The sequence below is a fragment of the Eubalaena glacialis genome, chromosome 9, assembly GCF_028564815.1.
Source record: "Eubalaena glacialis isolate mEubGla1 chromosome 9, mEubGla1.1.hap2.+ XY, whole genome shotgun sequence".
NCBI classification, from domain to species: domain Eukaryota; kingdom Metazoa; phylum Chordata; class Mammalia; order Artiodactyla; family Balaenidae; genus Eubalaena; species Eubalaena glacialis.
Genome location: NC_083724.1, coordinates 123,720,341 through 123,735,669, shown reverse-complemented (window position 1 = coordinate 123,735,669; position 15,329 = coordinate 123,720,341). Strand labels below are relative to the sequence as shown.

General features: G+C 41.3%; 1 protein-coding gene across 1 annotated transcript in view; it reads right to left on the bottom strand.

Moving 5' to 3' along the window:
• Nucleotides 1-15,329, bottom strand: part of DDX60 (DExD/H-box helicase 60) — an 81,572-nt gene that overhangs the window by 53,876 nt on the left and 12,367 nt on the right. The window contains exons 8-13 of the mRNA XM_061200807.1: nt 14,089-14,247; nt 7,838-7,979; nt 6,722-6,877; nt 3,968-4,073; nt 3,401-3,516; nt 1,631-1,791 (exon numbers count right to left, since the gene is read on the bottom strand). Coding sequence (XP_061056790.1) covers nt 1,631-1,791; nt 3,401-3,516; nt 3,968-4,073; nt 6,722-6,877; nt 7,838-7,979; nt 14,089-14,247 — 840 coding nt within the window. The remainder of the gene's footprint in view (nt 1-1,630; nt 1,792-3,400; nt 3,517-3,967; nt 4,074-6,721; nt 6,878-7,837; nt 7,980-14,088; nt 14,248-15,329) is intronic.

The window sequence follows — 15,329 nt, the reverse complement described above, 5'->3', positions numbered from 1 at the left end:
CGATATCTCATTGTGGTTTTGATTTGATTTCCCCTATGATTAGTGATGTTGAGCATCTTCTCATGTGCCTGTTAGCCATCTGCATGTCTTCTTTGGAAAAATATCCATTTAGTTACTCTGCCCACTTTTTAATCAGATTGTTCTATTTTTTGCTATTGAGTTGTATGAGTTTTTTGTATATTTTAGATATTAACCCCTTATCAGATATATGATTTGCAAATATTTTCTCCCATTCTGTAATTAGTTGCCTTTTCATTTTTTTGATGGCTTCCTCTGCTGTGAAGAATCTTCTTAGTTTGATACAGTCTCACTTGTCTATTTTTGCTTTTGTTACCTTTGCCTTTGGTGTCAAATCCAAAAAATCATCACCAAGATCAATGTTAAGGAGCTTACAGCTTATGCTTTCTTCTAGGACTTTTACAGTTTCAGGTCGTGAAGTCTTTGATCCATTTTGAGTTAATTCTTGTGTATAGTATAAGATAGGGCTCCAAGCCTCATTCTTTTGCATGTAGCTGTCCAGGTTTCCCAACAGTGTTTATTGAAGAGGCTGTCTTTTCTCCATTGTATATTCTTACCTCCTTTGTCATAAATTAATTGACCATATATGCTTGAGTTTATTTCTGGGCTCTCTATTCTGTTCCATTGACCCATGTACCTGTTTTTATGCCAATACCATACTGTTTTGATTACTATAACTTTGTAATATAGCTTGATATCAGGGAGTGTGATGCCTGTAGATTTGTTCTTTTTCCTGAAGATTGTTTTGGCTATTCAGGGTGTTTTATGGCTCCATACAAATTTTAGGATTGTTTGTTCTATTTCTGTGGAAAATGCCATTGGAATTTTGATAGGGATTGCATTAAATCTATAGATTGCACTGGGCAGTAAAGACATTTTAACAATATTCTTTCTTCTAATCCATGAGCACAGAATATCTTTCCATTTATTTGTATCCTCTTCAATTTCTTTCATCACTGTCTTGTAGTTTTCAATGTACTGTAACCTCCTTGGTTAAATTTATTCCTAGGTATTTTATTCTCTTTGATGCAATTGTAATTGGGATTGTTTTCTTAATTTCTGCTTCTGATAGTTCATCATTAGTGTATAGAAACACAACAGATTTTTGTATATTGCTTTTGTATCCTGTGACTTTACTGAATTCATTTATTAGTTCTAACAGTTTTTTGGTGGGGTTTTTATATAATATAATGTCATCTGCAAACAGGCAGTGTTACTTCTTCCTTTCCAATGTGGATGCCTTTTATTTCTTTTACTTGCCTAACTGCTCTGGCTAAAACTTCCAGTGCTATGTTGAATACAAGTGGTGAGACTGGGCATCCTTGTCTTGTTCCTGATCTTAGAGAAAAAGCTTTCAGGTTTTCAGCTTTATCATTATATAATGACCTTCTATCTCCCTTATTACAGTCTTTGTATTAAAGTCTATTTTCTAAGGCATAAGTATAGCTACCCCTGCTTTCTTTTGGTTTCTGTTTGCATGGAGTATCTTTCCCATCCCTTTACTTTTCTAAAAACGTAGCATGGAAAGCAACTATCAAAGGGATTGAACAAATAACAATAAAGAAGGACAATGAAAAGTAAAAAAAAATTTGATAGAATGAATATAACCTACCTGTATCTTTTTGCTCTTGGGTTCACAGAAATTCTTCTTTGGCTTGATAGCTTGAGGTACAACAAATTTTGAAGAGACTGATTCCAATGACTTCCCATAAAATCGCTGAAAACGATGATACATTTGCACAGATCTAAGATGATGAGGATCTCTAGATTTTTCTGGAAAAGAAAAGGCTTAAAATGCAACACTACTACATATTTTCAACAGCGTTCTCACTAATCCTTCCCACCATCCCACACACACGTGCACTTTTCTTTTTAGTTTGGAACAGTAACTTAGGCTGATGACTTTTGTTAAAGAAGGAATCTTAAATCACACTATCTCTTGTCCACAGAATGATTCCTTACTTTATTTAAAGGATGAAAGCGACAAAACACCCTTTCATTGCACACCTCTCAAAGCAAATATCAGGATGCTACAAAGAATGACAGATTCTGGGCATTACTTCTGTTCTGTGCCCTGTGAATGAAGTTAAGAAGGGGGAAGGTAGGGCTTCCCTGGTGGTGCAGTGGTTGGGAATCCACTGCCAATGCAGGGGACACGGGTTCGAGCCTTGGTTTGGGAAGATCCCACATGCCACAGAGCAACTAAGCCTGTGCACCACAACTACTGAGCCTGCGCTCTAGAGCCCGCGAGCCACAACTACTGAGCCCACGTGCCACAGCTACTGAAGCCCGCGCTCTGCAACAAGAGAAGCCACCGCAGTGAGAAGCCCGTGCACCACAACGAAGAGTAGACCCCGCTCGCCTCAACTAGAGAAAGCCCGCGCGCAGCAACTAAGACCCAACGCAGCCAAAAATATAAATAAATAAATAAATTTAAAGAAAAAAAAAAAGAAGGGGGAAGGTCAAGGCCAAATCAGGAAGATATCCATCTAGGGTATCATGGCTTCTTGTATCACTTGACAGAAAAATCCTTACTCCAGACCATGGCCACAGAGCCAAGAACTTGGCAGCTCAGAAAGATTCACTGTGGAAAAATCCAATGACATAGGAAATCCCAACACTCAAGGTCTGACTTACTCCCATCCCCAGGGAAAACTACAGCACTCACTTCAAGGGACTAGTTAAGCAGGCTGATTTTTCTATATCTGTATCTACATATGTAAATCAAACGGCTCTGAAGGATGTTAATGATTAATCTAAAAACTCCCTTGTATTTTTCAGGATATTAGTAGTTGTTTATAACAGCAGGCTGGGAAGTATTTCGTGGGAACATGCTTACTAGGTCCACTCTTAGATTCTTCTGAAGGTAAGTTCTGTCCACTGGAAGAAGGGTGGGGGTGAGCATGGGGTAGACAAAAGAAGACAAGGGATGAGCCGGGGAGAAGGGTCCCTAAGTCAGTCTCGGCTGACTTGCTCTCAGTGGTGCCACGGCCTCCATCCTGAGCGTGAAGGTGGGTAAACTGCTGCCCTTGTTATGGGTGACGTGAAAGCAGCTGCAACTGCTTGAAAGCCTATAGCCTCAATATTTCTGCCATCAAGGAGCACACAGATGTCTTAAACTATAAACTGTCTTAGCTTAAAACAGCTTCTAACTTTTGTGGGACAAATGCCATCTCTGTGCACTTGCTCCTAAGACAGCTGTGTGCCCGTGTACACGTGACGGTCAGCAAAGTGGGGCTCTTTCCTCACCCTCTTTACTGACATATATCTACGTATCTTGTACATTATTGTTATTCAAGAAATAGAAAAATTTTTCATTGTAACATAAAAGGCAGAGAGTGAAATAGATTTTAAGGTATTTCACCAGAATCGCAGGACTCACCATCCAAGTCACCCTTTGTCCTGTCATAATCATCACTAAGGGGCTTGTGGGAATGCCAGTGCACGAGCTCATCAAATTCTTTCTGCTTGACCAGTGAAGTTACAATAGGATCATCGCTATGAGACGAAAAGAAATATAGGCACATTTTAAATTGCATGCCTCCAAATATAGCACAGCATAGATCTCATTTTTTAATAATTTTAAAAAAAAATCATAGCCACTTTTCCTCTTTCCAAGATATAATGTGGGTGGTAGAATCCAAAGAGCAGTTTATTGGGGCTTCAGAACCCAGAATCCACCCCATATCTCGTGCCATCGACATCAACAAATATTCATCCACTCATTCATTAATTACAAACACACAGCTGGAATGATTTTACTCTAAGGTTAAAACTATGTTGATTTTTAAGCTAGTTATGATCACAAGACATTGGTAAATTTGAAACAAAACTCATTATGTGTTACAAACACATGTTACATCTAATATAACCTCTTTATAAATAATCTGTCGAACTTTGTAAAAGCTTTAATGAGTAATTCATCCATTCCACCCAGTGGCCCCCATACCTCGTTAGGAAAGGCAAATCTTTCAAAATGTCCCCAGCAAACTTATCAACCACCTGACATGACACTGGAATAAAACCCAAATTAGCCATCTTTTCCTTGGAGGTATCTGTAAAAAAGTAGTAAGACAAGGTCAAATGTGAAACTTTCATACAACAATGTTACACATCATTTTCTAAAATTTCACATTTAAAACATCATGTTTCATTGATCTTATTTATTTACATTAATCAATTCCAGCCCTTCCCATAAAGCCATTTTCCACATTAAAACATTCTGGAACACAGCAGAATATAAAGAAATAGGCAGCATTTAGGCATGTAGGTAGGTAGATAGAAGGATAGATAGACGGATGGATGGATGGATGGATGAACAGATACACTGACAGACAGAAAAACACCTATGTTTCCTATTTCAAATGTTTGTTCCTTTTCTTATTTCCTATTATGAGACAAGGAATTTAAATATGGAAGTCTCACTCAGAAATCTCTTACATATATACTTTTATAAAATAAAAAAGTAGGGGGAAAATACAGATGTCAATGAAATTATGTGATATCATTAGTCTTCTCTTACATCCTCCTTGATGTTATGCCCATGTACACCTACATATGATAGATGGATAGCACACGTCACATATTGATCGTATATACAATATTTGGCTAACAAATGCCCCTTTATCCAGTGTCTGGTTCATAATTCTATGTGCAATTGCTCTGCTCGTTATTTCCTTGACGTTCACTGTTCCTGCGTTTGCCTGAAACCTTCCTATGAGTCCCTACAACTCTCCCTGAGCACTTTCTTACAGCCTTGGGTGCAGCCAGAGTCCTAAGGATTTCATGCCCCCCAAGACTTGACGAAAGTCACAAGGCAAATACCCCAGCTACCTTGCTCTTTGGGTAAGACATCTCCAAAGTGGTTTGCACACAGTTCTAGGATTCCCAGTAAAATTTACCTGTAGTTGCCCACGTGGAAACCTACTCATTAACACGCCCTGCACTGACGGTGTTTTCTTCTTGGTATTACCTAAGCACTCCCTTATTGGATCTTCCTGGGACCAATAAACTCCTTGCTCTCAAGCGTCTTTGTCTGGTGGAACTCATCCTGACATAATGAAAGGGGATATATATTCTTCCCCTGTACTCTGAAAAATACACTTGTATCAATACATCCCCAACCCCCCTTAGCTTTCTTTGTCACTTTCCATCTGGAGTCATTTTATTCTTCCTGAAATTCATGATATAAGAAATGTCTCCAGTGATGAAAGGATGATGGATAAATCAGCGTTTGTATTTTGAAAAATGTCCACGCTACTCATTTCTTAAACTGTATTTTAAGAATAACATATGATTTCATTATGTTCTGACTTCTATCATGATATTTGGGAAAGTCTATTAGAGACTAATTTTTATTCCTTTGTAAGTAACTCTGGTCCTTTTAAGATATTTAGTTTTTACATTCTCTAATCCCACTGCATCGTGCCTAGTGTGTGTATTTGTGCGTGTGCATGTGCATATGTTTGCTTTGTCCCACTCAGGACTCATCATACGCCCTGAGTGTGCAAATCCCTGTCTTTCATCATCCAGGCAAATGCCAGCCACGGTTTTGTCAAATACGGCCCAATCTACACTGGCTTGGCTTCTCCTTCCAAATCTCCAAATGAATGAAAGGTTAGACAGCTTCATTCTGTCTTCCATGTCTTTTAACATGTATTTTATCATTTCTTCTCTCTATTTCTTTTGTTTGTTTTTCGGTTCTTTTAAAATTTCTCCAGCCTGAGGTATAATTGACCTATAACCCTGTGTAAATTTAAGGTATGTAACGTGTTCGTCGCTATTGTACCTGTAGTTCTTTTGATCTATTTCTAGCTCACAAATTCTCGCTTTAGCCAAATCCAATCAGCTTTTGAACCTATCCATTGACAGTCTTTTCATTTCTACAATTTTGATTATTTTAAAACGTGAAGATGTTTTCTATCATTTTGTTATTTTTTCATGTTTCAAATTTCATATTTTATTTCTTCAAGCATTTTTAAACACACATATAGTATATTCTACTTTTGGTAATTACAAAATCTGAAATACTTAAGAGTTCTCGTTTTGCAGCTTACTGTTTGTCTGGGGGCTTATTTCTCTGCTGTTTATAAATTTGCATGTGCACTCGTATGTGGCAGAGAAGCCCTGTAAAACCAGGGTATATGATGATGTTCCTCTACAGAGAACACGCCAGATTCCTTTGATCGCTTTAAGGTTATTTTCCGGCTTAGAGTTTTCTTGACTCTGCTGACTGAGTACACTGAAACCCAGATTCTTAGGAGGGCAGACCTACAATTAGAAATTCTCAGAGTGACCCAGAGATCAGTCTCTCCCTTCATGTTTGGCTCCTGGAATTTCCCTCCTATTGTCTTGAGCTTGCTTACGATTTCGTAAAAAGATGTTTGGTGTCTCTTATCTAACATTTCCATCATTACGCACAAGAGATTTTTCACTTGATCTACACTTCCAGATTGATAGAAATGGAAGTCACATATATCTGGCTTTCTTAAAAATTGGCAACAACATTAGTTACAAGGAAAACATATCACTGTTCAAAATTATACTCAAAGTATTATCGCCCCCAAGGATATGACAATATAGGTCATTTTAAATGCATAGTACCCAAAAATTATTTATACTTGCAACATTTAGTTACTGGTGCTTTCAAAAGATTTTCAGAGGAACGATGCTTTTATTTCAAATTAATTTAGAGATTTATTACCTTTGATTGGTGATGGATCCTTTTTAAGAAAAGGAAATTGTTTTGTTCTCAGAGGAAATGGCTTTCCAACATCAAACTTTGTGACCAACTTTGATACAGTATCCCAGAGATGTTCATAATCTTTCATAATGACATTTCCCAAATTCAAATGTAGCCCTACATGAGTTCAAAGTAGTAAACACTGAAAGTCATTCACACATACACAGAAGCACACATTTTGACTAAATTCACAGAGCTCTGAAATACTTGTCAAACAGCGAAATTTTCTGTGAGTGCCACACTGAACCTAGAGCCAAAGGGTCCCTAGTGTTGACTGTGGGACTGGAGACTTTGAAGTTTATCCTGTTTCCCTATTTGATAACTATTAACATTATAACTGTCTTAACTAACAATAACAGATGGTGAATATCTAACTATTCTTCAAGGTAATAAAAAATGTTATGTCACACATAACTTTACAATCAATAAAACAGAATAAAACTATGATTTTTCAAAAATGAGAAAGTTTGTAGAGGATTGCTAAATTTATTTGTAGCTAACTCATTCTAACACTTGCAATATGTAGGAACCAAATCTTAGAGGTCAAAGAAGCTTCAATAATGCTAATCAGTTATAGTTCTCTTAAAATGTCTTTTATTTTTCTTTGACTACGAATAAACAGCAGAAGATTTCTTCTAATAAAATTACTCAAAGAAAGAAAAATTAATTATATACAATAAATATATAAATCAGCTTTATCTTCGGAAAAACTTAAAATTCCCTAAATATCTAATAGTAGTACATGATTACATTAATTAGAGTAAATATTCTGAAAAATGTTCTGCATATATTTAACTGAAAAATTCACCTGTTAAAATTATCTAGAAATGCCAAGTTCCCAAAGATGTATTTTTTCCAAAAATACTTGTGGAGTAATATTAAGTTAAAAGTATTTTAAAATACAACATTCACTCTGATTGCAACTAAGTAACACTTATACACATGCATAAACAAATATCTGAAAGAAAATGACTGCTATATGTTGCAAGTATAGGAAAATAATTTTGAAGCTTTAAATCCTTTATAATATTTATCTCTGGGTAAAGGCATAATTATTATAACATACTAGGGTGGTACCTTGAACACTTTCATTTTCATAGTAAAATGCTATATTCTTCAATAAAAGCTCATCACTTAAGTCGCAAAGGTGAGTTAAATTCAGATTCCAAGATTCAAAAACGTCTATATTACTTAGGATGAAGTATTCACACCACTTTTTCTGAAATTGGAAATAAAAACCAAGTTAGTGACAATTTTTACATTAGCAAGAACCTAGAATACTTCAAACATCTTAATAATCCAACTGAAAGGCAAGTGGGCTGGGCTCTTCCCATTCTTACGGATGTGAGCCCTTCCAGGCTGGGTCATAATGAACGTGTCACACCTTGAAAGATTAAAATAAAATCAGGCTGACCAAGAATGATTCGGCATAGTCCTTATTCCCAATCACAGAGATCCATACTTGACTCTTACAACTTTTCTCCCACAGATACGGGACTACAGAAATACTTCTGCTTTCAAATGTGCCTCTGTTCTTTCCTCAGGGTTTAATGCTTCCAATGTTACTTTCAGGTCAAAGGAGCATTTAAAACAAGAGCATTTGATTGTTCAGGGGATCCTTCGCAAAGATCCCCACCCACCTACATTCCTGGGCAGCTGTGCGCCCGCCTGTCAAGGCAGAATGTCTTCAGCGGCAGCACTGAGCTCAGATCAGGGCAGACGCGACTCAAGCAACCTCAGCGCACAAACCTGGTCCTTCCTTTAGGCAGCGTTTGGGGAGTTGGGCTGAGAGGGAAAAACGGAGGCTTCTCTGCTCCACACACGATAACTCACCCAGGCTCTCCAAACGTGAATCATCGCTTTATCTATATGGATGTGGAACTTTAACTCAGCGTTATCCAATAGAAGTGGAACGCAGGATAGTACTTTACAGGATAGTAAAGTGCACAAAAGCACAACCACTTGTAGAGGAACCACGCACAGGACAATGCATGTCAGACACATGAACTAACTTACGTGACTGGACATGCGAACACACATTCACATCGTTGAAAGTTCGAAACTTGAAGGTTTGTATGTAGGGGACTTACTGTATTATTATTTTATTTTATTATTATTTTTTATTTTTTTTTAACATCTTTATTGGAGTATAATCGCTTTACAATGGTGTGTTAGTTTCTGCTTTATAACAAAGTGAATCAGTTATACATATACATATGTTCCCATGTATTATTATTTTAAAAGACAGGAATTTGGCTTTTGTTTTTCCAATCCCCAAAGTAAGGGCACCTGCCAGTCTAGCTGGAGGCCAGGCTTATGAGGGAGAGGTAGTGCAGAAAAGAGGTTTTCACAGACATTTTTCACCAGATAGAATTCGGGGAGTCCGTGAACTTGGGTCAGTAAATTACATTTCTATTTTTGCTAACCTGTGGCAAAATTTGTATTTTCTTCCATTGCAAACCCAGACAAAATACCATCACTCCCAAGCAGTAGCTGGGATTGGGCACCAGGAGGGATCACAGATGTTTTCATTATAAGCACTGCAAACATATCGAGATATTGTTGACACTCACCATCCATTGAAAGTACGGTATTTATCTGATTATCTAATGTAGTAACAAAGAAGCACATGTGTTACTATATCACAAACGATACAGTTATAATATTTTGATAAGGGTATGTCACCATAACTGATTTCCCTGTAACCCTAAGAACCTTATTTTAGGCATTTATATTATTCTGAGGAAGGGGCCATAGCATTCATCAGATAGCCATAGGGGTCCCAGAACAAAAAGGCTAATAAGCCCTGAATAACTCCTTTTTGTGTGGTCTGACACACCTGTCTGCTGAGGATGGAAAAGTGAGGAAGAGGGGACCACAGTGCGGATCGCGGCCTTTCCCGATGAACAAGCACCTCCCCTGCAACCTGGCTCCATGCACGGCTTGACCACAGGATGGAGAAGAGGGCGTGTCCTCGTCACTTCCAACCTATCCTCCTACCCCGGCCCAAAAGCCTGCCTTCCATCTGTCTGCTCCATCTGGAAGCCCCTCCTCACCATGCTCCTAGCTCCTCCACGTCCCCAAATAATGATGACTTTCCTGCCTGGCGCACAGTTTCACCAGCACCACAGATAACTTCCACCTCCAAGAGGACGATGCCATCGACATTTCTTGAATGTCTTGTATCCAGGGACCCCCCTCACCCCTCTGACCCAGGTCACATTCTCCCCGACGTACCCATGACCGTCATCACCAGGACCTGCTCTCCGTCCTTGCCTTGGTTTGGGCTCCCCCATGAAGCAGACCCCGAGCCTCAACTTCAAGGAAAAGCATTAATTTGTGACTGCTCACAAGAGGCGCCCGTCAGGGGATGCAGAAGTGAGACGGGAAAGAAAAGAAAACCAATAAGGAACATGTTTTCCAACCCATGACCCCTGTGGACAACCAGAGCTTAATTCCACCGGGGAATTCGGAGAGCGTAGAGCACATTTCAGGGTTACCTGCCCAGACGTGTAAGGAAGCTGGGGTCTCCTGCACCCAGCCCTCACCTGCCGTTGGTGGGGCATTACACCCCAGCATTTCAGACCCAGAAGATCAAACCTTCAGGCAGAGAGTGGCAGGCATTTACAGTAAGATGGGAAGTAAAGGAAAGGGAGAGACAGGCCAGGGAACGACAGTCCGTCTGCCTGCCAAGCCCCGAAGAAGGGCTCCTCACGCCCACCGCCGGCCCATCCTTCCAGCCCCGTGTAATGGCCATCACACTCCTTTACTGATCACCCGAGGCCCCCCAGGTCAGCAGCCCCTCTGCTCTCTCCCTGCACGACACGGTCCTTGTAGCTTGTCTCTGGTGCTTTGTTTCCTAGCCCAGCATTTGCACCACCCCCTTGCAAAGATACGAAAACCTCTTTTCCTGTCTTCTTTTCCATAAAATGGTACAAATCCACCAAAGGCGTCCTCCCCGCCTAACCTCTCTTGTTCCTTTCTGTACATATCATCCCATCAGCTGGCCTCCTTGTGCCTACGGCCATGTGGTTAAGACCCACCGGACACAGAAAAGTATACGATAACACATACGGGTGCCACTATAATTCTTTTGTCAAATACGTCAAGGGAAGCCTCCACAGTGCCAGGCAGGACAGAGTGGTGTGTCTTTCTCAGTAGAGCTTACTCTTCCCCATCTCCAGTAAATACTTCCCACATATTTCACTGTTCTTAAACTTCCGGGCTTGCTTCCTCGCCATGACTTTGTCCCTACTTCACAGAGAAAATTCACACCAGCAAGCAGGAACTGTAAACAGACCCTACAACCTCCGTCACGGCCAATCTGTACCATTCTTTCTTCACTCTCTCCTGTAAGAATGGCCATACCCCTCCCTCCATAAAAGGGCATCCTCCACATCCCCTCCCCTCTCACCTGACTGTCCCTGTATTTTCATCCTATCCTCTCTTAGTTTTCATGATCAGCATTTAGACATGCTCCATCTGTCATTTTAAAAGCACTTTTTTTTTAATTTTTATTTTATATTGGAGTATAGTTGATTTACTATGTTGTGTTAGTTTCAGGTGTACAGCAAAGTGATTCAGTTATACATATACATATATCCACTTTTTTTAGATTCTTTTCCTGTATACGTCATTACAGAATATTGGGTAGAGTTCTCTGTGCTACACAGAGGTCCTTGTTAGTTATCTATTTTATATAGAGTAGTGTGTATATGTCAATCCCAATCTCCCAATTTATCCCTCCCCCCTTACACACCCTGGTAACCATAGGATTGTCTTCTATGTCTGTGAGTCTGTTTCTGTTTTGTAAATAAGTTCATTTGTACCATCTTTTTTAGATTCCACATATAAGTGATATCAGATGGTATTTATCTTTCTCTGTCTGACTTACTTCACTCAGTATGACAATCTCTAGGTCCATCCATGTTGCCGCAAATAACATTATTTCATTCTTTTTAATGGCTGAGTAATATTCCATTGTATGTATGTGCCACATCTTCTTTGTCCATTCCTCTGTTGATGGACATTTAGGTTGATTCTATGTCTTGGCTGTTGTGAATAGTGCTGCAAAGCACTCTCAGTTGATCCAGGTGCCAGCTCTGCCCTTTGCGTTCCCTTATTCTCAGCCTCTTGCACAGAAAGTTCTCTCCACCGTTGGGTTTTCCCTCCCACTCAGCTCTGAATCACTGAACTGACTTTGCCCCCCATCACTCTGCTCCCCTGCCTCTTGATTCCCATCAGCAGTGAGCCCTGTGCCCTTGAACCCAGTAGACTGTGCTCAGTCCTGGACCCCCTACAGCTCTCGACACACCTGATCCTATCAGCCACGCCCACATTGGGAGACGGGGTTCCTGTCTCTCAGAACCATCCGTTCCCCTCTCTCCTCTCCGTCCATTTCAGCAGCTCCTTCCCATCACCTCAGCCTATGTGGGACCACGGCATGTTGGACTTTCTCGGGTCTCTGCCCCAGGCCCTCTTATCATCTCTCTCCCAACATAATTTCGTCCACTACATGAACATCCGTGGGCTGATGACTCCCAATCTTTACCTCCAACTCACCCCACTCTGCTGAGCTCCAAACCAGCATTAACACAGCTCACCTGGCACCTCCATCTGCGTATGTCCTTGGACCCTCAAATGCACTCTTTCCAAAACTGAACACACGGCGGCCTCCACCCATATCCCGTGGACCATGGCACCCTCCCCTCCCCCCGGAGGCTCAAGAGGAGACTGTCCTCTGACTCCTCCCTGCCCCCGCCGCTCACTCACTAAACCTGTCAGCCCCACACCTCAAATCATGATCGACTGCCCACTGCTGTCCAGCCCTCTGCCCATGCCCTTGTCCCCAACATCAGCACCACTTACAGGCACGGAGGTGACAGTCACCTAACTGGCTTCCCAAGTCCACGTTTCACCTCTCTGATGCACCCTCTGCACTGAACCTGAGACACTTGTTTTGAAATGAAAGTGCCACTGACCTGCTAGAGACCATCCAGCTGCCTCTCACTGTGCTTGTCATCAGGTTACGTCTCCACCCTCCTAAGAGCACCTGCAGGGGCCACGGGGTCTGCCTCTGTCCCGTCCCTTCCACTTTGTCCCTTTCCTGTGTTCTCTCTAGTCCAGTGACACTTGGTCACGCCATCCTCAGCACGATCGCACAGGCTGCTTTACCTCCTAGAATCTGGTGTGCAGCCTCCCTCCAACTTGCTAACTCCTACTCGTAGACTTGGGTGACTTAACTTCTCTTCATTTCTTAAGAGAAGTCATCCTTTTCAGATTGAGTTCAGCCTTTGTATTATCAGATTCTAAAGCGTCCTGCAGTTTCTGTCCTGCAGGAGTAGTTTTAAAAATTCCTTATCTGTCTCCCTGCAAGATGTAGCTCTGTGAAAGTGCTGGGTGGGCTGGGTGAACACCTTCTTCTCCTGTGAGCCACACGATGCACGTGCATTAAATAAATATTTGTGGACTGGCTTCCTCACTGATTGGTTCTAAAACACTTTCCTTGAACATTCTGACTATACGTATCAAGATCCTTAAACAATGTCCATTTAAATTGATCCACTAATCCCATTTCTGGGCACGGAGTCCCCACATTAAAGGCAAAAAAGCCTACACACACAGAACCCAGAGAACAGCAGCATTTATAGCACAACCAAAACTCTCTTAATATCCCATAATGAGGAATGAGTAATCAAGCCATGGGACAGCCATTAAAAAGTAGCCAGCAGCCACTACAAAATGAACTAACGAAGAGTGTGGAAGAAAATAGAAAAATATGTGAAAAGAAAAAAATTATATATATATAATTCCAGGGTTAGAAACAATAACAAATAACAGAAGAAAGGTCTATGCATTTAAAACAGAATAAACCAAAATATTAACAGTTACCAGAATTGACTTGAGTGGTGGGCCTCTGGGTAAGATTTGCTTTTGCTTTTGCTATTTTTTTAAAGTCCACAAATTTCCTCTAAATGTCCTCTAGAATAGGCGAAGATAATCAACTATTACACTGATTTCTTCAACTGCGCTCAAGAACAGAACACGACAGAAGCCATCTCTTATAGTTGATGACACAAAATCCTGATCTTGACACAGACCAGAAGGGGGGCTATGATACATCCCCTCAGGCTGAAGACACACCAAGCTGTTGGGTTTTACCACCCAGAGTTGTTGAAGTTGGGAAGTGACTTATTTAGGCCCTTACACCTTTAAAGCTGCCAAAGGGCTGCCACTGTTCCCATACAAATCTGTTTTTGAAGGTCATTGTGGTTTTTCTACATCTAACAATTGAAACAAAAAAATAAACTAATCAAGAGTATACTTACCATTGTTAAGAAAGTCTGAATGTCCTTAATCCAGTGGGAAGTGATGAATCTGGTACATGCTCTTTGGGAAAGAGGTAAGTGGAGGAGAAACGCCACGCTGAGACAGTGCAGTCTACACCAATCTGTCACCCCCTCCAGGGTGGGGCAGTTCCTCTCCACCTGCATCAAATAAAGAAGGTAGGTCAGAGGACCGTGGCCAGGACACCACCTGATGCCTGGGCGCCTCGGAGAAGGTGCAGCCGCACCACGTGGGCAGGAACCACACATTCTCACGCTGTTCGCTCTGCATTTTTGCGAAAGTTCTTTTCTTCACATAACACACATGTTGGGTAAGAGGGACAGGGAACCGCCAGCTTAGTAGCAGTTTACATAAAGCAACTTCCTGTGTTCTTAGTTGAGCCCAACTTCGCATGCGCTGACCCAGCAGCGCATGAAGTCAGGAGCTCACAGGATTCTGCACGGCGGGGCCACACGTGAAATGCACCGTCTCTTCTCTCCCAGGCGTCCTATTTTAAAGGTTATATGGAAAACTACCAGGGTGAGGAAACCGGTACGATCTGAAAACGTACCCAAGTGGAAATAGGGTAAAGAAGTGGGCATATTTAACCTGATGGGACAATGTTTGCAGGGCTGTCACTGGAACCAGACTGAGGCTTGTTCAGTGTGCCTCCACAGGGCCAGACGGGGTCCAACGATGAGAAGCCCCAGAGACACAAGTGCTTTAGTATCACTTTTGTGATCATTTAAAATGGCATGCCTAGCCATCTACGTTATTTTGCAAAGACACTATTCAAGCAGACCTAAAGGACACAGGAGAAAGACGATGAGCCCTGTTCGTTTCTGAAACTATGAAAGAAAGAGACCAAACTGCGTTTCTCTTTCATAAGAAATCTTCAACCAGGAGTTCCCCAGCACTCAGGCTGTAAACAACACAGTACGTGTACACGTGTGTGTCTGAGTGCATGCGTGCACGTGTGCAGACACACAGGAATGGCTAGTTGGTTGGAGAACAAACCCACAACAGTCAACAGAGTCTCAATGGCCTCCGTCAGCCCTACAGAAGTTGTGGCTTTAGCATCTGTCCAGCCAGGACAGCAGGAAGGTCCTTGCACAAGGCAGTGGACAGAGTGGAGCTTGGATAAGACAGACAGACCCAGTTTCAATCCACACTGTATTTCATCCTTGGGTTTGACGAATGTTCCCTGGACTCTCTGAACCTCAGTAAGAATCACAGCACCTCC